The sequence below is a fragment of the Salvelinus fontinalis genome, chromosome 18 (genome assembly GCF_029448725.1).
Source record: "Salvelinus fontinalis isolate EN_2023a chromosome 18, ASM2944872v1, whole genome shotgun sequence".
NCBI classification, from domain to species: Eukaryota; Metazoa; Chordata; class Actinopteri; order Salmoniformes; family Salmonidae; genus Salvelinus; species Salvelinus fontinalis.
The window spans coordinates 57,540,398-57,567,896 of record NC_074682.1 but is presented as its reverse complement, the minus strand read 5'-3'; the positions used below and the strand labels follow the sequence as shown (position 1 = coordinate 57,567,896).

Here is a 27,499-nt window from a genome sequence, read left to right as displayed (position 1 = left end):
ATTCAGCAGATAAGCAGAAACAAACCATTTTATTTAGCACTAGCTCTCTCGTCACACACATGATCCAAAACACATCATATAAAAAGACTGCTTGGTTGTTTAGCAACAAACACGTGCAACTATGGAGCAAAACAATACGGGGTTGGCTTGGAGTTGTTTACATGTAAACTATATTTCATCTTTAATGTTTATTGAAAACTTACATTTTGCGCTATTAGCACTTGTCTCAAATACATCATTGCAGTTGTTGGTTAGCAAGCTATAGTGAATTTTAACCATATTAGCATAGACGTGACAATCATAACAAGACATGGTGTCAAGAACAAGATAAAAAACGAGCCACCCATGTCTCCCCACATGGCAGCTTCTTGTCATTGTCGCTATTTGACCGTTCAGAATCACAACACATTGCATTCTGCCTCATTGTTTTCGTTGTCAGCTAACCCGTCTATAATGTAGAAAAACGTTTGAGTTAAGCGCAATGGAGGGGGGGAGAGACAATGACACTGAGAAGCAAGGTGATGACACTTTAATCCATTCTCATAAAAAAACTGCCATTTTACAAGGATATGAGTGACATACTGTTTCTTTCATTCTCTTTTTAAGTGCACTAAAAAGTCACTTACACCCTACATCATTGTGGGTGACACACAATGTACCGTGATGTTATCCAGGGGAGAATTCAGTCTGCCAAACAAAACATTTTAGTTTGGTGAGAGTTTCTACTAGTCAAATTCAGGTAGGTCCCTCCTGGTACCTGGGTTTTCAATTTTGGTTTCAATTATTTTCTTTTGACATGAAATGCATTGTGGGTTGACACAGAATGAAACAATAAGTCCCATGACAGTATTGACTGTCCATTTACTGCTCATCACTTAACCATCATTTATTCACATTACTTTAATAAAGTATTTCTGCTGTTTCAGGTCTATATGATAACTTTATTATTTTGAATTCCAAGTCATCTCTATAGAGCTGCTGTCTACGCTGTCTGACAGAATCACTAAGTCATCTCATCTCTATAGAGCTGCTGTCTGTCAGAATCACTAAGTCATCTCTATAGAGCTGGTGCTATGTTATCTGACAGAATCACTATTTTAGTAGTTCTTCAAAGTAAATAAGGCATACTTCTATGACCGCTGGATACCAACTATCAATCACTTGGATCATGTATTTTCAGGTAGAGATACCTAGCAAAGCAGCTGCTCTCTATCCCGTGGTCTTCTCTCTCTCCATGTCTGCACCACACAGACCAGACAAGTAGGCGTGCAATGGATTATGGTCATTGTACACTGAACAAAAATATAAAACGCAACATATAAAGTGTTGGTCCCATGTTTCTTGAGCTGAAGTAAAATATTCCTGAAATGCACAAAAAGCTTATTTCTCTCAAAATTTTCTGCATAAATTTGTTAGTGAGCAAGATAATCCATCCACCTGACAGGTGTGGTATATCAAGAAACGGATTAAACGGCATGATCATTACACAGGTGCACCTTGTGCTGGAGACAAAAAAGGCCACGTTTAAAAATGTGCCGTTTTGTCACAACACAATGCCACAAGATGTCAAGTTGAGGGAGCGTGCTGATTGCAAGAATGTTCACCCGGCACTGTTGCCATAGAATTGAATGTTAATTTGTCTACCATAAGCCACCTCCTACAAAATTTCAGTTAAAAATCGCTCAGCACTCCCGGTTTTGTTCTGTTTGACGAAACGTCTGCAACTTAAAACGTTTGCTTTGGCGGAATGAATACACCCCAGGTAATGGCCGATTTAAAAAATGTCAAACAGACCCTATATGTAGATTAGGAAAGGTGCAGGGAAACAGTGATTCATTTTAAAAAAGGACCTCTTTGTGTAACTGGGTTGTAATTCAATTAGGTGAAACATTCACAGCGCTGCAGATAAAAATGTAACAATTCCCTATTGTGCTTATTGACAAGGGTATCGTGTATATGTTGAACACAACACATTTCAATCTAAAACATTCTGTGATGTTGCATCCTCTTGGAACAATGACCCCAAGGGGAACAGGTTGGTATTTCAGTTCAGCAGAAAGAGACTGTACAGTATATAACCATTAATAAACTGGGTGGTTCGAACCCTGAATGCTGATTGGCTGAAAGCCGCGGTATATCAGACCGTATACCGCGGGTATGACAAAACATTTATTTTTACCGCTCTAAAATTACATTGGTAACTAGTTATATTTAAGCAATAAGGCACCTCGGGGGTTTGTGATACAGTATATGGCCAATATACCACGGCTAAGGGCTGTGTCCAGGTACTCCGCGTCGCGCTGTACGTACGAACGGACGAGCAGCCCTTAGCCGTGGTATATTGGCCATATACCACACCCCCTCAGGCCTTATTGCTTCAATATAACTGGGAGGATCAGGGTGTCTTCATTCTCCAGCCCTTCCACATCTTCTGGAGCTTCTTGGTGCTATAGGACAGCGACTTCAGCAGCCCTGTATGATGGAGAACACAGTCAGGTAAACCTGTACATCTGCCCCGTGTGTTGATATCCTCAATGAGTTAAATATATAATAGAGGCAAACTAATCTTCTTTTTTTTTTTTTACCAGCCGTGGCGATTCCTTTGGCAGTCTGAGTTATGCTTGAAGACTTCACTATTGACGACATCCCTGTAGAAAAGAAACAGAAGGAAAGAGATGAGTCTGGGTCAATGATTTATAGATATATATATATATATATATATATACATACATACATACATACATACATACATACATACATACATACATACATACATACATACATACATACACACACACACACACACACACACACTAGATGACTGGTAGGGGGCACTGTTTTGAAGCCACTGCACCCCTATCTTGATCCTCCCTTTACCGTTGTAAAACATATTTTGAAAAGCATGCATTTATTAAAAGTAAACATTCACCCACTTTGAATGTTATATTGTTATTTTGTGGATCTCTGAGCGGATGTTCCATCGATTCCCTGGGTCTTTTCACGTGTATCGGAGCTATTGCAGTTCAACCAGGCAGAAATGCATCCGGTATGGAGGGTAGCATCGCAATAAACCTCAAGAGGGCTGACTGGAGTGAAAGAGTATCCTCACATTGATATCAATGCAGAATTGACAGAAAAAAAACTAGTCTGTTGAATCTCAAGTCAATAGGAAGTTTATAGGAATAGGACTTTTTAGATCGCGAAAACGTCTATCATACAAGTCAGATTTAATACCGGCCGTTGTCATAGCGCGGGAGGTTGTCTTCTCTCGAATGACCCATTGATCATAGCTAGCTAGCCAGCCCATAGCGAGAGCATTGCATTGTGGGTTTTGTAGTCGACTTTCACAGATTTTCACAACGATTTCCACGTGTTGCTACCAACCTTATTATAATGACAAAATGAAACATTTGTTCACAAAAAAAATACTGTTTTCACCTATTAGTGGTATGTGAAAATTACTTGTGTCATGCACAAAGTAGATGTCCTAACCGACTTGCCAAAACTATAGTTTGTTAACCAGTAATTTGTGGAGTGGTTGAAAAACGAGTTTTAATGACTCCAACTGAAGTGTATGTAAACTTCCGATTCAACTGTACATCATTGGTCTGGGTTTAGCAGTACCAGCGGTCAGATCGATTCACCCCTTGTTTCATCGCCTTGTCCAGGATTTGAACCGGCAACCTTTGGCTACAGGTCCACCTCCTTAGCCACTGGACTACATACCTTGCTGCACCACAGAACCACAGTCTGGGTCCTGGGCCACCTGTAGTAGTATCTCCTCCACGTCCCTGTTCTTCCCTGGCGGGTCCACCAGTCGTGTGATCCTCTGCTGCAGGGTCCTGGGGAGGGCCATCAGCTGGACAAACTGACCCTCTGGACTCTTATCCACCTGGAAGATTTACACACAGCATATTACACACCTAGAACACACACACACGTTAGGGGTCCTGGGGAGAAGCGTCAGCTGGTTAGGGGTCCTGGGGAGGGGCGTCAGCTGGTTTGGGGTCCTGGGGAGGGGCGTCAGCTGGTTTGGGGTCCTGGGGAGGGGCGTCAGCTGGTTTGGGGTCCTGGGGAGGGGCGTCAGCTGGTTTGGGGTCCTGGGGAGGGGCGTCAGCTGGTTTGGGGTCCTGGGGAGGGGCGTCAGCTGGTTTGGGGTCCTGGGGAGGGGCGTCAGCTGGTTTGGGGTCCTGGGGAGGGGCATCAGCTGGTTTGGGGTCCTGGGGAGGGGCGTCAGCTGGTTTGGGGTCCTGGGGAGGGGCGTCAGCTGGTTAGGGGTCCTGGGGAGGGGCGTCAGCTGGTTAGGGGTCCTGGGGAGGGGCGTCAGCTGGTTAGGGGTCCTGGGGAGGGGCGTCAGCTGGTTAGGGGTCCTGGGGAGGGGCGTCAGCTGGTTAGGGGTCCTGGGGAGGGGCGTCAGCTGGTTTGGGGTCCTAGGGAGGGGCATCAGCTGGTTAGGGGTCCTGGGGAGGGGCGTCAGCTGGTTAGGGGTCTTGGGGAGGGGCGTCAGCTGGTTAGGGGTCCTGGGGAGGGGCGTCAGCTGGTTTGGGGTCCTAGGGAGGGGCATCAGCTGGTTAGGGGTCCTGGGGAGGGGCATCAGCTGGACAAACTGACCCTCCAGACTTATTCAACTACAACACACCTACAGGAGGGTATCTCTCCAGGAACAGGGTTGGAGTTAAAACCTAAAGGAGGGTATCTCTCCAGGAACAGGGTTGGAGTTAAAACCTACAGGAGGGTATCTCTCCGGGAACAGGGTTGGAGTTAAAACTAACAGGAGGGTATCTCTCCGGAAACAGTTAGAGAGCCCTGATATAGAATGTATACACATTATCATATGAACACATTTGGGATGGAGGCCAAACCGGTGTTTCTCACCTCCTGCCTCCCCTGCTGAGGCTAGTGTACACACACACACACACACACACACACACACACATCTCACCTCCAGTTTCCCCTGGTGCGGCTTGTACACCACCTGTGGACACTCTTGCAGAATATTGTTGTACAGAATGCGGAAGTGTTGGACGTTTTCCTTGACAATGTTAGCCACCTTGGACCGGTCTTCTCCAATCACCATCCTGAAATCCCCTTGAAGGGGAGGGACAACAAACAGTTTCACAACCAACCAGCAGAACAGTACACTAATAACCAATACTCTCCACCCTTCTCACCATGTGTGCGTTTTCACTCCCTGTCATGGATTTAAAAGCATATGATTGGTGTAAGCATTGCGTGGAGGGAGTTTCCACCATTTTTAAATGCATATAAATGAAGTGTTCAAGGGTGGTGAATTGGGACGCAACACGGGCCGAGAATTAAAGCGTTTGCGTACTAGATTGGGTTTGTGGTCCTAGTAGAACTCGGTGAGGTGACACAAACGTCTGTGCCTCGCTTAGTCCCTTAAAAAAGAAATTTCCTTGGAAAACCAGAAAAAAATATGACTCTTTGTCCCGTTTCATACGCCGTACAACAACATAGCCATAACATTTCCTCAAAATAGTCAGAATTAAATCAAAGATCAACATTATTTACATATTTTTTGTTTACGTTTTTGCTGAGGTCTTAGTTGCGCAATTTAACATCTAAACTAAGATGTTTGGTGCAGTATTTCTCAAGTGAAAAAAATGTACATGAAAACTTGTAGTTGAATGACAACAAAAACACTTAATTGAAGAATCCCTACTGTTGACCAATCAATGAAGAAGGGGAGGAGACTTCAGCCACTGAACTTTCAGCTTGCCTCAAAAACAAACAGCTGATGAAAAAAATAACCTGACGAACACTAAAACTAACAAAAACTTTACATTTTGACTGGGAAGCATAGCTTTAGTAATGATACACTAGTCAAAAGCTTAGGGAGAAAGATAAAAAAAAAAAAACATTGACTTTGCAGATAGCAGCTACTTTAAAAAAGGTTTTACTTTCAGTGATAGGTGTTTGTTTCTGTTTATTTAAAATGAAGTAATGGTAAGCTGCCCCTAAATAATTCAAAATGTAACTCAAGTCTAGTCACCGGCGTAGGAGAGCCCAGCAATCTGCAGGAACAGGTCCTCTTCAGAGAAGCTCTCAGGCAGCATAAGGAAGGAGGCCGTTACAGCGCTCTTCAGGTTCCCCACCAACGCTGCATGCAGCTTCCCGTTCTCACCCTGCACTAGGATCTTCACCTACACAATAACATAATCAGCTTCCTGTTCTCACCCTGCACTAGGATCTTCACCTACACAATAACATAATCAGCTTCCTGTTCTCACCCTGCACTAGGATCTTCACCTACACAATAACATAATCAGCTTCCTGTTCTCACCCTGCACTAGGATCTTCACCTACACAATAACATAATCAGCTTCCTGTTCTGACCCTGCACTAGGATCTTCACCTAAACAATAACATAATCAGCTTCCTGTTCTCACCCTGCACTAGGATCTTCACCTAAACAATAACATAATCAGCTTCCCGTTCTCACCCTGCACTAGGATCTTCACCTACACAATAACATAATCAGCTTCCTGTTCTCACCCTGCACTAGGATCTTCACCTAAACAATAAGATAATCAGCTTCCTGTTCTCACCCTGCACTAGGATCTTCACCTACACAATAACATAATCAGCTTCCTGTTCTGACCCTGCACTAGGATCTTCACCTAAACAATAACATAATCAGCTTCCTGTTCTCACCCTGCACTAGGATCTTCACCTAAACAATAACATAATCAGCTTCCTGTTCTCACCCTGCACTAGGATCTTCACCTACACAACAATAACATAGTCAGCTTCCTGTTCTCACCCTGCACTAGGATCGTCACCTACACAACAATAACATAGTCAGCTTCCCGTTCTCACCCTGCACTAGGATTTTCACCTACACAACAATAACATAGTCAGCTTCCTGTTCCCACCCTGCACTAGGATCTTCACCTAAACAATAACATAGTCAGCTTCCCGTTCTCACCCTGCACTAGGATCTTCACCTACACAACAATAACATAGTCAGCTTCCTGTTCTCACCCTGTACTAGGATCTTCACCTACACAACAATAACAGTCAGTTTCCCATTCTCACCCTGCACTAGGACCTTCACCTACACAACAATAACATAGTCAGCTTCCTGTTCTCACCCTGCACTAGGATCGTCACCTACACAACAATAACATAGTCAGTTTCCCGTTCTCACCCTGCACTAGGATCTTCACCTACACAACAATAACATAGTCAGCTTCCTGTTCCCACCCTGCACTAGGATCTTCACCTACACAACAATAACATAGTCAGCTTCCTGTTCTCACCCTGTACTAGGATCTTCACCTACACAACAATAACAGTCAGTTTCCCATTCTCACCCTGCACTAGGACCTTCACCTACACAACAATAACATAGTCAGCTTCCTGTTCTCACCCTGCACTAGGATCTTCACCTACACAACAGCAGTCAGGTACCAAAACCATGGTACACGACTGAATTGTAACTAAACCTATAGTTCCATCACATGGTTGTATCTGTGATTACATGACTAACATCATGGTTATGTACATGCTCAACAACCTCTGCTCTATGTACAGTCACCTGTACTACAGGGACGAACACTTACCGGTTTGTGCAGTCTGCCAGCAATATACATGGTCTTCCAGTGGAGCAGGTCGTCAATCAGAGAGTCAGTACTGATCACACCATACTTAATTATCTGTCGAGAGAGAGAGAGAAAGACCTTTAGGGTATAGAGACGAGCCAGATTAAAACAAGATGGTGGATAGGTGCAGTGAAATGGGTTGTTTTACAGGTTCTGCCATAGTAGTATGGTGCCCCTGGAGCAAATTAGGATTATGTGACTTGCTCAAGGGCACATCGGCAGTTTTATTTTAAACTAAGCTCTCTACAAGTTGACTTGTTTTTCTATATTGTAGAAACCTCATCCCCAGACTATTGCACACAGCGCATATAAACCTGGGACATCAACCATCCTAAACTGTCCTTAGTGGGAGTGACAGTAGAATTATATGGGAGTGACCTCACTGAGTAAAGGATGTGTCATCATTTCATTTTAGCCAATCGGTTCCCTTGGCAGCATCTCCCCCATGAATCTCAGCGTGTTACCTAGCAACAACACTTCACCCTCAAATTGTCCGAATAAGTCAACATATCTCAAGAAATCTGGCTATTCATTGAATGTTTTGCTGAGGAGGTCTTAGATTGATGTAACATTGCACGACTAAGTAGTTTAGTGGTTGAAGGAGAGGTATTTCTGGCGTTTGATAACGTACATCAATACTCCATTACATCTCTAAGCCTGAGATAGAAGCTAACCAGCATGTGAAACACTAAATACAACGATCCTTCAATAAAAAAGGTAGCTAGCTAACTACTGAAGTAACATTTTATCACAACGAACCAGGCTTCCATCCAACCTTTTTACGCGAGTAAAATATATGTCGGATAAAAAGTGTCACAACAGGCCTGAAGGAAACAGAACATTTTGTCGTAAACATCCCAAATGACAACAAAAAACAAAATACGATGAACTGCGTGGGATCTTTTTGTGTTGGTAAAATTAATTATGAGAGAAATGACCGTGGAAACATCTTAATGCGCATATATCGATCTAATAACCATCATATCGAAGTAAAGTTGGAGTCTGGCGAAGATATGGTGCGGCACTACGACTCAGGAAAGCATGCAGTTCATTAGACTACAGATGAAATAAGTTACGATCAACTTCACAGGGTGGTGAAAGTACACGGTGATGAGCTTGATGCTCCTTTTCCAGTAAATATCGAGGGTCTTATTCTGGTGACATGATGATTGAGGCTTGGCTACCGTTTGACAACAACAAAAAAAGACTCTCTTTGTTCCAGATTGTCGTCATGTAGGCTATACCCGCCCTGTATCTGAGAACTGTTCTAACGGGCCCATAGAGAGCACATGCCAAGGCCAGTGGACACATTCGCTAAATAACGCAAAACCATCAGTAGGGTTGAAGATGCGATGTAAAACCCATTTAACTTGTTTTTTTTATTTTTATATTCGCTACAATGGGTATTTAAGTTTAACCGCAGAAGTAATTTTCTATGTGCACTAAATCACGCACAGCATTTTAACCGCAACAAGTCAATTTAATAAGAACACATTTCTGGTGGGAAAATGCGCAAATTGTTCTTCTGCAGATTTCAGAATAGTTGCATGAAAATCAGTCGACAATTGGGATGGAAACTGAACAAGTTTTAATGAAGCGGCAACTGTCTGTTCCGCCTCTGTCAGTGCAGTATGGAGTCAGCTCAGCTGCTGATGCTGGACGTAAACAGAGGTGCCCAAGACACGTGGGGGGAGGTGTTCTGGGAGATGATTGGTTGGTAGATTGAGACGATTAAGCCAATGCCTATCGCGCCGGGAGTTTCTCACATCTTTCTAATTGGTTAACAAATGCCAAGTTTGACCCACTGGTCTACCAGACTCTCCGTGCATTTGGATGGAAGTGAGTCTGGGAACAAGATTCATATTGCAGTGACTCTAAACCAGGGGTGTCAAACTCATTCCATGGAGGGCCTAGTGTCTGCTGGTTTTTGTTTTTCCTTTCAATTAAGACCTAGACAACCAGGTGAGGGGAGTTCCTTACTGAGACCTAGACAACCAGGTGAGAGGAGTTCCTTACTGTAACCTAGACAACCAGGTGAGGGGAGTTCCTTACTGTAACCTAGACAACCAAGTGAGGGGAGTTCCTTACTGAGACGTAGACAACCAGGTGAGAGGAGTTCCTTACTGAGACCTAGACAACCAGGTGAGGGGAGTTCCTTACTGTAACCTAGACAACCAGGTGAGGGGAGTTCCTTACTGTAACCTAGACAACCAGGTGAGAGGAGTTCCTTACTGTAACCTAGACAACCAGGTGAGGGGAGTTCCTTACTGTAACCTAGACAACCAGGTGAGAGGAGTTCCTTACTGAGACCTAGACAACCAGGTGAGGGGAGTTCCTTACTGTAACCTAGACAACCAGGTGAGGGGAGTTCCTTACTGTAACCTAGACAACCAGGTGAGGGTCAGTGCTTAATTCATCAAACAAGTAGAAGGGAGGAGCGAACACCTGCAGACACTCGGCCCTGCAGACATGCAGACACTCGGCCCTGCAGACACTCGGCCCTGCAGACACTCGGCCCTGCAGACACTCAGACACTCGGCCCTGCAGACACTCGGCCCTGCAGACACGCAGACACTCGGCCCTGCAGACACTCGGCCCTGCAGACACGCAGACACTCGGCCCTGCAGACACTCGGCCCTGCAGACACTCAGACACTCGGCCCTGCAGACACTCGGCCCTGCAGACACTCAGACACTCGGCCCTGCAGACACTCGGCCCTGCAGACACTCGGCCCTGCAGACACTCGGCCCTGCAGACACTCGGCCCTGCAGACACTCGGCCCTGCAGACACTCGGCCCTGCAGACACTCGGCCCTGCAGACACTCGGCCCTGCAGACACTCGGCCCTGCAGACACTCGGCCCTGCAGACACTCGGCCCTGCAGACACTCGGCCCTGCAGACACTCGGCCCTGCAGACACTCGGCCCTGCAGACACTCGGCCCTGCAGACACTCGGCCCTGCAGACACTCGGCCCTGCAGACACTCGGCCCTGCAGACACTCGGCCCTGCAGACACTCGGCCCTGCAGACACTCGGCCCTGCAGACACTCGGCCCTGCAGACACTCGGCCCTGCAGACACTCGGCCCTGCAGACACTCGGCCCTGCAGACACTCGGCCCTGCAGACACTCGGCCCTGCAGACACTCGGCCCTGCAGACACTCGGCCCTGCAGACACTCGGCCCTGCAGACACTCGGCCCTGCAGACACTCGGCCCTGCAGACACTCGGCCCTGCAGACACTCGGCCCTGCAGACACTCGGCCCTGCAGACACTCGGCCCTGCAGACACTCGGCCCTGCAGACACTCAGACACTCGGCCCTGCAGACACTCAGACACTCGGCCCCGCAGACACTCGGCCCCGCAGACACTCGGCCCCGCAGACACTCGGCCCCGCAGACACTCGGCCCCGCAGACAATCGGCCCCGCAGACACTCGGCCCTGCAGACACGCAGACACTCGGCCCCGCAGACACGCAGACACTCGGCCCCGCAGACACGCAGACACTCGGCCCCGCAGACACTCAGACACTCGGCCCCGCCGACACTCAGACACTCGGCCCCGCAGACACTCAGACACTCGGCCCCGCAGACACTCAGACACTCGGCCCCGCAGACACTCAGACACTCGGCCCCGCAGACACTCAGACACTCGGCCCTGCAGACACTCGGCCCTGCAGACACTCAGACACTCGGCCCTGCAGACACTCGGCCCTGCAGACACTCGGCCCTGCAGACACTCGGCCCTGCAGACACTCGGCCCTGCAGACACTCGGCCCTGCAGACACTCGGCCCTGCAGACACTCAGACACTCGGCCCTGCAGACACTCAGACACTCGGCCCTGCAGACACTCGGCCCTGCAGACACTCGGCCCTGCAGACACTCGGCCCTGCAGACACTCAGACACTCGGCCCTGCAGACACTCAGACACTCGGCCCTGCAGACACTCGGCCCTGCAGACACTCGGCCCTGCAGACACTCGGCCCTGCAGACACTCAGACACTCGGCCCTGCAGACACTCGGCCCTGCAGACACTCAGACACTCGGCCCTGCAGACACTCGGCCCTGCAGACACTCAGACACTCGGCCCTGCAGACACTCGGCCCTGCAGACACTCGGCCCTGCAGACACTCAGACACTCGGCCCTGCAGACACTCGGCCCTGCAGACACTCGGCCCTGCAGACACTCGGCCCTGCAGACACTCGGCCCTGCAGACACTCGGCCCTGCAGACACTCGGCCCTGCAGACACTCGGCCCTGCAGACACTCAGACACTCGGCCCTGCAGACACTCGGCCCTGCAAAAACTCGGCCCTGCAGACACTCGGCCCTGCAGACACTCGGCCCTGCAGACACTCGGCCCTGCAGACACTCAGACACTCGGCCCTGCAGACACTCAGACACTCGGCCCTGCAGACACTCAGACACTCGGCCCTGCAGACACTCGGCCCTGCAGACACTCGGCCCTGCAGACACTCAGACACTCGGCCCTGCAGACACTCGGCCCTGCAGACACTCGGCCCTGCAGACACTCGGCCCTGCAGACACTCGGCCCTGCAGACACTCGGCCCTGCAGACACTCAGACACTCGGCCCTGCAGACACTCGGCCCTGCAGACACTCGGCCCTGCAGACACTCGGCCCTGCAGACACTCGGCCCTGCAGACACTCAGACACTCGGCCCTGCAGACACTCAGACACTCGGCCCTGCAGACACTCAGACACTCGGCCCTGCAGACACTCAGACACTCGGCCCTGCAGACACTCGGCCCTGCAGACACTCGGCCCTGCAGACACTCAGACACTCGGACCTGCAGACACTCAGACACTCGGCCCTGCAGACACTCGGCCCTGCAGACACTCAGACACTCGGCCCTGCAGACACTCGGCCCTGCAGACACTCAGACACTCGGCCCTGCAGACACTCGGCCCTGCAGACACTCGGCCCTGCAGACACTCAGACACTCGGCCCTGCAGACACTCGGCCCTGCAGACACTCGGCCCTGCAGACACTCGGCCCTGCAGACACTCGGCCCTGCAGACACTCAGACACTCGGCCCTGCAGACACTCGGCCCTGCAGACACTCGGCCCTGCAGACACTCGGCCCTGCAGACACTCGGCCCTGCAGACACTCGGCCCTGCAGACACTCGGCCCTGCAGACACTCAGACACTCGGCCCTGCAGACACTCGGCCCCGCAGACACTCGGCCCCGCAGACACTCGGCCCCGCAGACACTCAGACAATCGGCCCCGCAGACACTCGGCCCTGCAGACACGCAGACACTAGGCCCCGCAGACACGCAGACACTCGGCCCCGCAGACACGCAGACACTCGGCCCCGCAGACACGCAGACACTCGGCCCCGCAGACACTCAGACACTCGGCCCCGCAGACACTCAGACACTCGGCCCCGCAGACACTCAGACACTCGGCCCTGCAGACACTCGGCCCTGCAGACACTCGGCCCTGCAGACACTCGGCCCTGCAGACACTCGGCCCTGCAGACACTCGGCCCTGCAGACACTCGGCCCTGCAGACACTCGGCCCTGCAGACACTCGGCCCTGCAGACACTCAGACACTCGGCCCTGCAGACACTCAGACACTCGGCCCTGCAGACACTCAGACACTCGGCCCTGCAGACACTCAGACACTCGGCCCCGCAGACACTCGGCCCCGCAGACACTCGGCCCCGCAGACACTCGGCCCCGCAGACACTCGGCCCCGCAGACACTCGGCCCCGCAGACACTCAGACAATCGGCCCCGCAGACACTCGGCCCCGCAGACACGCAGACACTCGGCCCCGCAGACACGCAGACACTCGGCCCCGCAGACACGCAGACACTCGGCCCCGCAGACACTCGGCCCCGCAGACACTCAGACACTCGGCCCCGCAGACACTCAGACACTCGGCCCCGCAGACACTCGGCACTGCAGACACTCAGACACTCGGCCCTGCAGACACTCAGACACTCGGCCCTGCAGACACTCGGCCCTGCAGACACTCAGACACTCGGCCCTGCAGACACTCGGCCCTGCAGACACTCGGCCCTGCAGACACTCAGACACTCGGCCCCGCAGACACTCAGACACTCGGCCCCGCAGACACTCGGCCCCGCAGACACTCAGACACTCGGCCCCGCAGACACTCGGCCCCGCAGACACTCAGACACTCGGCCCCGCAGACACTCGGCCCCGCAGACACTCAGACACTCAGACACTCGGCCCCGCAGACACTCAGACACTCGGCCCCGCAGACACTCAGACACTCGGCCCCGCAGACACTCAGACACTCGGCCCCGCAGACACTCAGACACTCGGCCCCGCAGACACTCAGACACTCGGCCCCGCAGACACTCGGCCCCGCAGACACTCGGCCCCGCAGACACTCGGCCCCGCAGACACTCGGCCCCGCAGACACTCGGCCCCGCAGACACTCGGCCCCGCAGACACTCGGACACTCGGCCCCGCAGACACTCGGACACTCGGCCCCGCAGACACTCGGACACTCGGCCCCGCAGACACTCGGACACTCGGCCCCGCAGACACTCGGACACTCGGCCCCGCAGACACTCGGACACTCGGCCCCGCAGACACTCGGACACTCGGCCCCGCAGACACTCGGACACTCGGCCCCGCAGACACTCGGACACTCGGCCCCGCAGACACTCGGACACTCGGCCCCGCAGACACTCGGACACTCGGCCCCGCAGACACTCGGACACTCGGCCCCGCAGACACTCAGACACTCGGCCCCGCAGACACTCAGACACTCGGCCCCGCAGACACTCAGACACTCGGCCCCGCAGACACTCAGACACTCGGCCCCGCAGACACTCGGCCCCGCAGACACTCGGCCCCGCAGACACTCGGCCCCGCAGACACTCGGCCCCGCAGACACTCGGCCCCGCAGACACTCGGCCCCGCAGACACTCGGCCCCGCAGACACTCGGCCCCGCAGACACTCGGCCCCGCAGACACTCGGCCCCGCAGACACTCGGCCCCGCAGACACTCGGCCCCGCAGACACTCGGCCCCGCAGACACTCGGCCCCGCAGACACTCGGCCCCGCAGACACTCGGCCCCGCAGACACTCGGCCCCGCAGACACTCGGCCCCGCAGACACTCGGCCCCGCAGACACTCGGCCCCGCAGACACTCGGCCCCGCAGACACTCGGCCCCGCAGACACTCGGCCCCGCAGACACTCGGCCCCGCAGACACTCGGCCCCGCAGACACTCGGCCCCGCAGACACTCGGCCCCGCAGACACTCGGCCCCGCAGACACTCGGCCCCGCAGACACTCGGCCCCGCAGACACTCGGCCCCGCAGACACTCGGCCCCGCAGACACTCGGCCCCGCAGACACTCGGCCCCGCAGACACTCGGCCCCGCAGACACTCGGCCCCGCAGACACTCGGCCCCGCAGACACTCGGCCCCGCAGACACTCGGCCCCGCAGACACTCGGCCCCGCAGACACTCGGCCCCGCAGACACTCGGCCCCGCAGACACTCGGCCCCGCAGACACTCGGCCCCGCAGACACTCAGACACTCGGCCCTGCAGACACTCAGACACTCGGCCCTGCAGATACTCAGACACTCGGCCCTGCAGACACTCAGACACTCGGCCCTGCAGACACTCAGACACTCGGCCCTGCAGACACTCAGACACTCGGCCCCGCAGACACTCGGCCCCGCAGACACTCAGACAATCGGCCCCGCAGACACTCAGACACTCGGCCCTGCAGACACGCAGACACTCGGCCCCGCAGACACGCAGACACTCGGCCCCGCAGACACTCAGACACTCGGCCCCGCAGACACTCAGACACTCGGCCCTGCAGACACTCGGCCCTGCAGACACTCAGACACTCGGCCCTGCAGACACGCAGACACTCGGCCCCGCAGACACGCAGACACTCGGCCCCGCAGACACTCAGACACTCGGCCCTGCAGACACTCGGCCCCGCAGACACTCGGCCCCGCAGACACTCAGACACTCGGCCCCGCAGACACTCGGCCCCGCAGACACTCAGACACTCGGCCCCGCAGACACTCGGCCCCGCAGACACTCAGACATTCGGCCCTGCAGACACTCGGCCCCGCAGACACTCGGCCCCGCAGACACTCGGCCCCGCAGACACTCGGCCCCGCAGACACTCAGACACTCGGCCCCGCAGACACTCAGACACTCGGCCCCGCAGACACTCAGACACTCGGCCCCGCAGACACTCAGACACTCGGCCCCGCAGACACTCGGCCCCGCAGACACTCAGACACTCGGCCCCGCAGACACTCAGACACTCGGCCCCGCAGACACTCAGACACTCGGCCCCGCAGACACTCAGACACTCGGCCCCGCAGACACTCAGACAATCGGCCCCGCAGACACTCAGACACTCGGCCCCGCAGACACTCAGACACTCGGCCCCGCAGACACTCAGACACTCGGCCCCGCAGACACTCAGACACTCGGCCCCGCAGACACTCAGACACTCGGCCCCGCAGACACTCAGACACTCGGCCCCGCAGACACTCGGCCCCGCAGACACTCGGCCCCGCAGACACTCAGACACTCGGCCCCGCAGACACTCAGACACTCGGCCCCGCAGACACTCAGACAATCGGCCCCGCAGACACTCAGACACTCGGCCCCGCAGACACTCGGCCCCGCAGACACTCAGACACTCGGCCCCGCAGACACTCGGCCCCGCAGACACTCAGACACTCGGCCCCGCAGACACTCGGCCCCGCAGACACTCGGCCCCGCAGACACTCAGACACTCGGCCCCGCAGACACTCGGCCCCGCAGACACTCAGACACTCGGCCCCGCAGACACTCGGCCCCGCAGACACTCAGACACTCGGCCCCGCAGACACTCAGACACTCGGCCCCGCAGACACTCAGACACTCGGCCCCGCAGACACTCAGACACTCGGCCCCGCAGACACTCAGACACTCGGCCCCGCAGACACTCAGACACTCGGCCCCGCAGACACTCAGACACTCGGCCCCGCAGACACTCAGACACTCGGCCCCGCAGACACTCAGACACTCGGCCCCGCAGACACTCAGACACTCGGCCCCGCAGACACTCAGACACTCGGCCCCGCAGACACTCAGACACTCGGCCCCGCAGACACTCAGACACTCGGCCCCGCAGACACTCAGACACTCGGCCCCGCAGACACTCAGACACTCGGCCCCGCAGACACTCGGCCCCGCAGACACTCGGCCCCGCAGACACTCGGCCCCGCAGACACTCGGCCCCGCAGACACTCAGACACTCGGCCCCGCAGACACTCAGACAATCGGCCCCGCAGACACTCAGACAATCGGCCCCGCAGACACTCAGACAATCGGCCCCGCAGACACTCAGACACTCGGCCCCGCAGACACTCAGACACTCGGCCCCGCAGACACTCAGACACTCGGCCCCGCAGACACTCAGACACTCGGCCCCGCAGACACTCGGCCCCGCAGACACTCGGCCCCGCAGACACTCGGCCCCGCAGACACTCGGCCCCGCAGACACTCGGCCCCGCAGACACTCGGCCCCGCAGACACTCGGCCCCGCAGACACTCGGCCCCGCAGACACTCGGCCCCGCAGACACTCGGCCCCGCAGACACTCAGACACTCGGCCCCGCAGACACTCAGACACTCGGCCCCGCAGACACTCAGACACTCGGCCCCGCAGACACGCAGACAATCGGCCCCGCAGACACTCAGACAATCGGCCCCGCAGACACTCAGACACTCGGCCCCGCAGACACTCAGACACTCGGCCCCGCAGACACTCAGACACTCGGCCCCGCAGACACTCAGACACTCGGCCCCGCAGACACTCGGCCCCGCAGACACTCGGCCCCGCAGACACTCGGCCCCGCAGACACTCGGCCCCGCAGACACTCGGCCCCGCAGACACTCAGACACTCGGCCCCGCAGACACTCAGACACTCGGCCCCGCAGACACTCGGCCCCGCAGACACTCAGACACTCGGCCCCGCAGACACGCAGACACTCGGCCCCGCAGACACGCAGACACTCGGCCCCGCAGACACGCAGACACTCGGCCCCGCAGACACGCAGACACTCGGCCCCGCAGACACTCGGCCCCGCAGACACTCGGCCCCGCAGACACTCGGCACCGCAGACACTCGGCACCGCAGACACTCGGCCCCGCAGACACTCGGCCCCGCAGACACTCGGCCCCGCAGACACTCGGCCCCGCAGACACTCGGCCCCGCAGACACTCAGACACTCGGCCCCGCAGACACGCAGACACTCGGCCCCGCAGACACGCAGACACTCGGCCCCGCAGACACGCAGACACTCGGCCCCGCAGACACTCGGCCCCGCAGACACTCGGCCCCGCAGACACTCGGCCCCGCAGACACTCGGCCCCGCAGACACTCGGCCCCGCAGACACTCGGCCCCGCAGACACTCGGCCCCGCAGACACTCGGCCCCGCAGACACTCGGCCCCGCAGACACTCGGCCCCGCAGACACTCGGCCCCGCAGACACTCGGCCCCGCAGACACTCGGCCCCGCAGACACTCGGCCCCGCAGACACGCGGCCCCGCAGACACGCGGCCCCGCAGACACGCGGCCCCGCAGACACGCGGCCCCGCAGACACGCGGCCCCGCAGACACGCGGCCCCGCAGACACGCGGCCCCGCAGACACGCGGCCCCGCAGACACGCGGCCCCGCAGACACGCGGCCCCGCAGACACGCGGCCCCGCAGACACGCGGCCCCGCAGACACGCGGCCCCGCAGACACTCGGCCCCGCAGACACTCGGCCCCGCAGACACTCGGCCCCGCAGACACTCGGCCCCGCAGACACTCGGCCCCGCAGACACTCGGCCCCGCAGACACTCGGCCCCGCAGACACTCGGCCCCGCAGACACTCGGCCCTGCGTGGAATGAGATTGCCACGTGGGACCTGCAGACACGCCCCAATTAACATCGACAGGGCCGTAGTGGAGCGGCTTGAGAGTCTCACGTTCCTTGGTGTTCACATCACCAACGAACTATCATGGTCCAAACACACCAAGCCAGTCATGAAGAGGGCACGACAACACTTTTCCTCCCTCAGGAGACGGAAATGATTTGGCATGGGTCCCCAGATCCTCAAAAAGTTATACAGCTGCACCATCGAGAGCATCCTGACCGGTTACATCACCGCCTGGTATGGCAACTGCTCGGCATCTGACTGTAAGGCGCTACAGAGGGTAGTGCGTACGGCCCAGTACATCACTGAGGCCAAGCTTCCGGCCATCCAGGACCTATATACAAGTCGGTGTCAGACCATGCGATCGAGGGTGATGCTATTGCCATACCAGGCAGTGATGCAGCCAGTCAAAATGCTCTCAAATGATACAGCTGACGATTTGAGGGCCCAAACTTTTCCAACCTCCTGAGGAGGAAGACCCACTGTCTCTTCTTCTTCACGACTGTGCCCGTGTGTGTTTGGACCATTTTAAAACTAGTGATTTGGACACAGAGGAACTTGAAGTTCTCGACCTGCTCCACTGCAGCCTCATCGATGTGGATGGGGGGGGGGCGTGCTCCACGATCAGCTCCTTGGTCTAACTGACATTGAGGGAATACCTAAAACATACACTCTTACCCTTCCATCCACAGGTACTAAGGTGTTGTAGTACACCCCAGCCCCATGTTCGTCCTGTATCCGGCTGATCTTCCTAGGACCCAGGAACTTTAATACAGAATAGTGTTTTCTGTTCTGCATCAGGTTCATGGTATGCCAGGTGACTGAATCGTCTACAGCCAACACAAAATCCAGCATGTTTCTCTGGGAGGGGGAGAAGAGATGTTCTTGTCAGTTACATTCATTGATCAATGTCATGTTACACATTGTTGTATTATTTCACCAACCGCGGTATTGATATCTACACTACATGACCAAAAGTATGTGGACACCTGCTCATCGAACATCTCATTCCAAAATCATTGGCATTAATATAGAGTTGGTCCCCCTTTGCTGCTATAACAGCCTACACTGTTCTGGGAAGGCTTTCCACTAGATGCTGGAACATTGCTGCACGGACTTGCTTCCATTCAGGCACAAGAGCATTAGTGAGGTCGGGCACTGATGTTGGGCGATTAGGCCTGGCTCGCAGTCGGCATTCCAATTCATCCCAAAGCTGTTCGATGGGGTTGAGGGCAGGGCTCTGTTCAGGCCAATCAAGTTCTTCCACACCGATCTCAACAAACCATTTCTGTATGGACCTTGCTTTTAGCGTGGTGGAATTGTCATGCTGAAACAGGAAAGGGCCTTACCCAAACTTGTTCCACCATGTTGGAAGCACAGAACTGTCTAGAATGTGATTGTATGCTGTGGCGTTGATTTCCCTTCACTGGAACTAAGGGGCTCGAACCTTGAAAAACAGCCCCAGACAATTATTATTCCTCATCCACCAAACTTTACAGTTGGCACTATGCATCGGAGCAGGTAGCATTCTATTGAGGCATGTAGCGTTCTCCTGGCATCGGCCAAAACCTAGATTCGTCCGTCATACTCCAGTATGGTGAAGAGTGATTCATCACGCCAGAGAACGCGTTTCCACTGCTCCACTGAGGCCAATGGCGGACGAGCTTAGTGCCACTCCTGCCCGACGCTTGGCATTGTGGATGGTGATCTTAGCCTTGTAGTGAGTGTTGCAAACGAGGACAGAAGTGTTTTTCTTTTACACACTACACGGCTGAGTAGTTGTTGCTTCTAGACGTTTCCACTTCACAAGAACAGCACTTACAGTTGACCGGGGCAGCTCTAGCAGGGCAGAAATTGGACTTGTTGTAAAGGTAGCATCCTATGACAGTCCGACATTGAAAGTCACTGAGCTCTTCAGTACGGGCCATTCTACTGCCAATGTTTTTCCTATGGAGACTGCATGGCTGTGTGCTGGATTTTATACACCTGTCAGTAACGAGTGTGGCTGAAATAGGCGTATCCACTCATTTGAAGAGGTGTCCACATACTTTTGTGTATATATATATATAGATACTTATAATAGTGTATTTCTGCGCTATTGCTAGTTGTGCATGTTGTCCTCTTACAAAGTTTGGCATGACAGACGGTTCCATAAATTGGCAAGAGAGTACACTGGCGACCAGGCCTCCTACTGCCGAAGTCTGTATAATTTCGTCTAATGACATGCATATACTAAAGAATATATTATGTCTCATGACTTACCCCCATTTGACCTTGGCTAGTTCCATTTTGTTTGAATACTCCAGAGCCATAGGCAAATGCGAGGCTGATGTCTTGAGGGAACTGCGACAGAATTCTTCGGTAGAGCACACTGGTGTTTTGCAAAGCTGGAAGCGTCATGATTGCAAGTCGCTTTCATATAAATGGAGCTACAACAACGTGGAGAATGACATCTCAGCCAACTTAGATGACCGGCCATGCAAAGTATATTCAACCGGCTCCGCTATTTCGTATCTAATAATTACAAACACGACAAAAAGTGAAGCAGCAAACGGTCACATAAGCCTACGCAATAGCAATGCACAGAATTTATCTTTGACCATGGTTCATGACTTTAATACATAGCTAGATGTGCCAATATTAGCCGCACTGTTGTTATTTTTTTTAAGATCGGCGTCTCGTCATCAACACTAAGAAAGTACATCCGGGTTACGGAATTTCAGAAATGTTCTAAATAAAAGTCCCCCTCGTAAATTGTAGAAAAGTGTCAATACCTGTATTTATTAATGATGTGAAAAATAATTATCTAAACATTAACATTAAGTAGTCATATGTGTTCATATTTAAGTGACATTTGAGTTTTAAAACATGTTCCAAGGTCAAATAAATGCGCCCAATGCAAATTGACTGTGGAGTTGACTGTACTGATAGTGACACTGTTGTCTGTGGTGATAGAGTTGACTGTGGGGTTGACTGTACTGAAAGTGACGCTGTTGTCTGTGGTGAAAGAGTTAACTGTGGAGTTGAAAAATGAACGGGGAAAGAACAGACTCAGGTGATCTTATATGTTTTGTTCTATGAGATAATATCAGTCAGTTAACATTACCTTTATGAATAATGAAACCTTAATGTGCTTTTTTCGTAACATTAATTCTTTAAAATTCACAAAAAGTTATGTTGGCTGAGGAAGATTTTCTCATAGAAAAAAACGTATAAAATCTCACAAAGCCATACATTATTTTTGGCGTTTATCCAAACACGCCATTCATTATTCCCAATAGGCTTTGTCCAACGAACCACGGTGGAGTTAGTGCCTATTATTATTTCTCTATACGTCTCAAGAAAACTGGAAACAAATTAAAACCGTGATAAGATCTGTAAGAAACAGGAAACCCTTTTAAGCGTAGCACCGGTCATGTACACAACAGACAACTACATGAAAAACATATCCATTTCTCAATGTGCCCCACCTTATAATATTCCTTATCTTATATAAAGTAGTGATTTTATTCAGTTTTGATTTTCTCTGATGTAATTATAATTGAGCAACATAATTGTAACATTAAGCGCTATGACTATGAAAAGCTACACATTTGGGGGGGGGGGGGGGGGGGGGGGGGTTCGTATTGTACACATACCGTTTACCGGGCACTTTTATTTTGAAGGCAAAATCAGAGAAAAACGGAAATCTTAATGCTGCTGCCGTGACACTAATGTTTTTTACGGTTCAATGTTTCATATCAACCGTGCAGGACCTTTCCATGTGTTCACTGCCACCGTGTGGCTCGGGAGAGAACAGTATTCAATCACTACGTAAACTAAGAATGCAGCACATGTCAAGTAGTGTTAATCATAGTTGTGTGCGTGCGTGCGTGCGTGCGTGCTTGTGTGTGTGTGTGTGTGTGTCTACGTAGATAAATTACAGTACCAGTCAAAAGTTTGGACACACCTTTATACATTGTAGAATAATAGTGAAGACAAAAAAGCTATGAAATAACACATGTGGAATCATGTACTAACCAAAAAAGTGTTAAACAAATCAAAATATATTTTATATTTGAGATTCTTCAAAGTAGCCACCCTTTTCCTTAATGACAGTTTTGCACACTATTGGCATTCTCTCAACCTGCTTCATGAGGTAGTCACCTGGAATGCATTTCAATTAACAGGTGTTCCTGTAGAATATCCTTCCAAATGCGTTTGAGCCAATCAGTTGTGTTGTGACAAGGTAGTGGCGCTATACAGAAGATAGCCCTATTTGGTAAAAGACCGAGTCCACATTATGGCAAGAACAGCGCAAATGAGCAAAGGAAAACGACAGTCCATCATTACTTTAAGACATGTCAAGAACTTTGAAAGTTTCTTTAACTACAGTCGCAAAAACCATCAAGAGCGATGATGAAACTGGCTCTCATGAGGACTGCCACAGGAAAGGAAGAGCCAGAGGTACCTCTGCTGCAAAGGACAAGTTCAGAGTTACCAGCCTCAGAAATTGCAGCCCAAATAAATCCTTCACAGAGTTCAAGTAACGGTGGTGTGGGGGTGCTTTGCTGGTGACACTGTCTGTCATTTATTTAGAATTCACCTGTCAGGAACCACAGAATTCTGCAACGATACGCCATCCCATCTGGTTTGCGTTTAGTGGGACTATTGTTTCTTTTTCAACAGGACTATGACCCAACACACCTCCAGGCTGTGTAAGGGCTATTTGACCAAGAAGGAGAGTGATGGAGTGTTGCATCAGATGACCTGGCCTCCACAATCACCTGATCTCAACCCAATTGAGATGAGTTTGACCACAGAGTGAAGATAAAGCAGCCAATAAATGCTCAGTATGTGGGAACTCCTTCAAAACTGTTGGAAAAGCATTCCAGGTGAAGCTGGTTAAGAGAATGCCAAGAGTGTGCAAAGCTTTCATCGGGGCAAAGGGTGGCTACTTTGAAGAATCTAAAATCAAAAATATATTCTGATTTGTTTAACACATTTTTGGTTACTACATGATTCCATATGTGTTATTTCATAGTTTTTATGTCTTTATTATTATTCTACAATGTAGAAAATAGTAAAAAATAAATAAAAAAAACTTGAATGTGTAGGTTTGTCCAAATTTTTGACTTGGTACTGTATATTACAACACCGTAGTGCCTGCCGGAACCTCACACTGGTTCTTCAGCCATGTTGGGGAAAGGTAATTAATTCCCTGAGGATTTTTTTCCTGCAGAGCCGAGCCACAGGTGCCCCAGTCTACAAAACTCAAGTTGTCATGGAGTATGCCTCCTTGTGCTTTTAAAGGGAATGTAAACAAAAAATAACAGCCTGTTCTGCTCCTCTCCTCTCCCCTCACAGTCCCTTCAGTTTCCCTTAAGTCCCGTTGATTTGGCTTCCCAGCCTACCTTAGTTATCTCTCACCCATCATAGCCTTGCCATTCCCAACCAATCAGAGCGCTTGGAAATGCTCATCTGGGCACTGCACCCGCCCACTCAGGTCAGTGTTTATCTTCGTCGTCGTCCGAAGGGAGAAGACGCCGTGTTTCTGGCGACTTTTTATTGTCGACAGTAAAATGTCTGAATGATTACTTCCTGTTACTTTGATAACTTTCATCCATATGTTCCACTGTATGGCTCTTACTATTCTTTCATGTTAAGAGTTGCCAAATGCTGCTTTGTCTAATGTTTATCATATGTACGTATTATTCCGTACTGCCATAAGCGTTATTGCATTGGTTGCAGAAGTGGTTTAATTGTTGTATTGGTAAACATATTTTGCATGCAGACGCTACCACAGCATTTTCTACAGTGGTCTTTATTAAGGTGTTTTATTGTCCTTCCATGGGGGAGCTTCTAGAGTCATCCCAGCGTCATTCTAGAGTCATCCCAGAGTCATTCTAGAGTCATCCCAGAGTCATTCTAGAGTCATCCCAGAGTCATTCTAGAGTCCTCCCAGAGTCATTCTAGAGTCATACCAGAGTCATTCTAGAGTCCTCCCAGAGTCATTCTAGAGTCATCCCAGAGTCATTCCAGTCATCCCAGAGGGTTCTTGGAGCTTGGTCATGTGCAGAGTAATTTACGACTGTGGCGCCAGGGCAGATCTGATAAGATCTCAGCCTGGAAGAATCTCACCCAAGGCTGGAGAGAGAGAGGGTGCAATACACTTTGACCCTTTGTCAATCCAAGTAATTGGTTTCTCTCTCTCCAAGAGGTTTATGTTTTATAGCGATGCTGTGTTTATAAGCCTTTATAGACATGTCGTAAGTGTAATGCTATTTGTCATTTATTCATGAACATATGTATATTGCATAATTGCAAATGTGTGCATTTCTTTTGTCTTATAAAACCACAACAATAAGATTCCATGTCATTCAAGTCACCACAGTCATAGAAACATCTAGAAACATCCTCCAATAGAAACAGCTGTGTGTGGTGGTGACTATCAAGAGTACAGTGACGAGCCTTAACATCAAGTTCTAACAGTACAGCACTACAGTGGGCAGAACCAAACCAACCAGTATATAGCGGGTGAGGGCATTCACAGCCGGCCACTCAGACGGGTGAGGGCATTCACAGCCGGCCACTCAGACGGGTGAGGGCATTCACAGCCGGCCACTCAGATGGGTGAGGGCATTCACAGCCGGCCACTCAGACGGGTGAGGGCATTCACAGCCGGCCACTCAGACGGGTGAGGGCATTCACAGCCGGCCACTCAGACGGGTGAGGGCATTCACAGCCGGCCACTCAGACGGGTGAGGGCATTCACAGCCGGCCACTCAGACGGGTGAGGGCATTCCAGCCAAACGTTTTTTACGTTTTTACTGGTCCATCGAGACGGATTTAGTGACCAACAGTTTTTATTTATTTACATGGTCTGTCATTTCTCCGGATTTAGCAACCAATAGTTTTTAAAGGGATACTTCGGGATTTTGGCAAAGAAGGCCCTTTATCTACTTCCCCAGAGTCAGATGAAATTGTGGATACCATTTTTCTCTGTGTTCAGTATGAAGGAAGTTAGAGGTAGTTTCGCGAGCCAATGCTAACTAGCGTTAGCGCAACGACTGGAAGTCTATGGGTATCTGCTAGCATGATGATTCCCAAAGTATCCCTTTAAACGTTAGTTTTGGTTTGACTAGGGAATTTGACTGACAACTGACAGGACATGATGACATGTAGTATTTGATTCGACATGGGGACTCGTGTTTGGCTGTTTTAGAAGTTTGAGGAAAAAAAATAAGAAACTTGCCCACTGCTCTGGATAGTATCACTGCTCTGGATAGTATCACTGCTCTTGATAGTATCACTGCTCTTGGTAGTCTCACTGTTCTTGGTAGTCTCACTGTTCTTGGTAGTCTCACTGTTCTTGGTAGTACCACTACTCTGGATAGTATCACTGCTCTGGATAATATCACTGCTCTGGATAGTATCACTGCTCTGGATAGTATCACTGTTCTGGATAGTATCACTGCTCTGGATAGTATCACTGCTCTTGATAGTCTCACTGCTCTGGATAGTATCACTGCTCTTGATAGTCTCACTGCTCTGGATAGTATCACTGCTCTGGATAGTATCACTGCTCTGGATAGTCTCACTGCTCTGGATAGTCTCACTGCTCTGGATAGTATCACTACTCTGGATAGTATCACTGCTCTGATAGTATCACTGCTCTGGATAGTATCACTGCTCTGGATAGTCTCACTGCTCTTGATAGTCTCACTGCTCTTGATAGTCTCACTGCTCTGGATAGTCTCACTGCTCGTGATAGTCTCACTGCTCTGGATAGTATCACTGCTCTGGATAGTCTCACTGCTCTTGATAGTCTCACTGCTCTTGATAGTCTCACTGCTCTGGATAGTATCACTGCTCTGGATAGTCTCACTGCTCTGGATAGTCTCACTGCTCTTGATAGTATCACTGTTCTGGATAGTCTCACTGCTCTGGATAGTCTCACTGCTCTGGATAGTCTCACTGCTCTTGATAGTATCACTGTTCTGGATAGTCTCACTGCTCTGGATAGTCTCACTGCTCTTGATAGTCTCACTGCTCTGGATAGTATCACTGCTCTGGATAGTCTCACTGCTCTGGATAGTCTCACTGCTCTTGATAGTATCACTGTTCTGGATAGTCTCACTGCTCTGGATAGTCTCACTGCTCTGGATAGTCTCACTGCTCTTGATAGTATCACTGTTCTGGATAGTCTCACTGCTCTGGATAGTCTCACTGCTCTTGATAGTCTCACTGCTCTGGATAGTCTCACTGCTCTGGATAGTCTCACTGCTCTTGATAGTATCACTGCTCTGGATAGTATCACTACTCTGGATAGTATCACTGCTCTGGATAGTATCACTGCTAGTATCACTGCTCTGGATAGTATCACTGCTCTGGATAGTATCACTGCTCTGGATAGTATCACTACTCTGGATAGTCTCACTGCTCTGGATAGTCTCACTGCTCTGGATAGTCTCACTGCTCTGGATAGTCTCACTGCTCTGGATAGTATCACTGCTCTGGATAGTATCACTGCTCTGGATAGTATCACTGCTCTGGATAGTCTCACTGCTCTGGATAGTATCACTGCTCTTGATAGTATCACTGCTCTGGATAGTCTCACTGCTCTGGATAGTATCACTGCTCTTGATTGTCTCACTGCTCTTGATAGTCTCACTGCTCTGGATAGTCTCACTGCTCTGGAAAGTCTCACTGCCCTGGATAGTATCACTGTTCTGGATAGTATCACTGCTCTGGATAGTATCACTGCTCTGGATAGTCTCACTGCTCTGGATAGTCTCACTGCTCTGGATAGTATCACTGCTCTGGATAGTATCACTGTTCTGGATAGTATCACTGCTCTTGATAGTTTCACTGCTCTGGATAGTATCACTGCTCTGGATAGTATCACTGCTCTGGATAGTATCACTGCTCTGGATAGTCTCACTGCT

At 51.7% G+C, this 27,499-nt stretch overlaps 1 protein-coding gene across 1 annotated transcript; it reads right to left on the bottom strand.

Moving 5' to 3' along the window:
* Nucleotides 1-514: 514 nt before the first annotated feature.
* tamm41 (TAM41 mitochondrial translocator assembly and maintenance homolog) lies at nucleotides 515-21,265 on the bottom strand. The gene is made up of 8 exons (XM_055869907.1): nucleotides 20,835-21,265; nucleotides 19,251-19,433; nucleotides 7,587-7,679; nucleotides 6,014-6,164; nucleotides 4,943-5,088; nucleotides 3,727-3,892; nucleotides 2,586-2,648; nucleotides 515-2,472 (listed from the first exon to the last, which is right to left on the bottom strand). Exons 1-8 carry the CDS (start codon nucleotides 20,970-20,972, stop codon nucleotides 2,396-2,398), a joined length of 1,017 nt encoding a protein of 338 aa, XP_055725882.1. The 5' UTR covers nucleotides 20,973-21,265; the 3' UTR covers nucleotides 515-2,395.
* Nucleotides 21,266-27,499: the final 6,234 nt, after the last annotated feature.

Bases quoted from the DNA above. Each gene is read 5' to 3' on its own strand.
- tamm41 (XM_055869907.1), bottom strand. From the start codon at position 20,972: ATGACGCTTCCAGCTTTGCAAAACACCAGTGTGCTCTACCGAAGAATT. The intron at 5,089-6,013 runs GTGACTAGACTT...CTCCCCTTCAAG, and splicing joins TGCTGGGCTCTCCTACGCCG to GGGATTTCAGGATGGTGATT. The intron at 3,893-4,942 runs GTGAGATGTGTG...TAAATCTTCCAG, and splicing joins CGCACCAGGGGAAACTGGAG to GTGGATAAGAGTCCAGAGGG.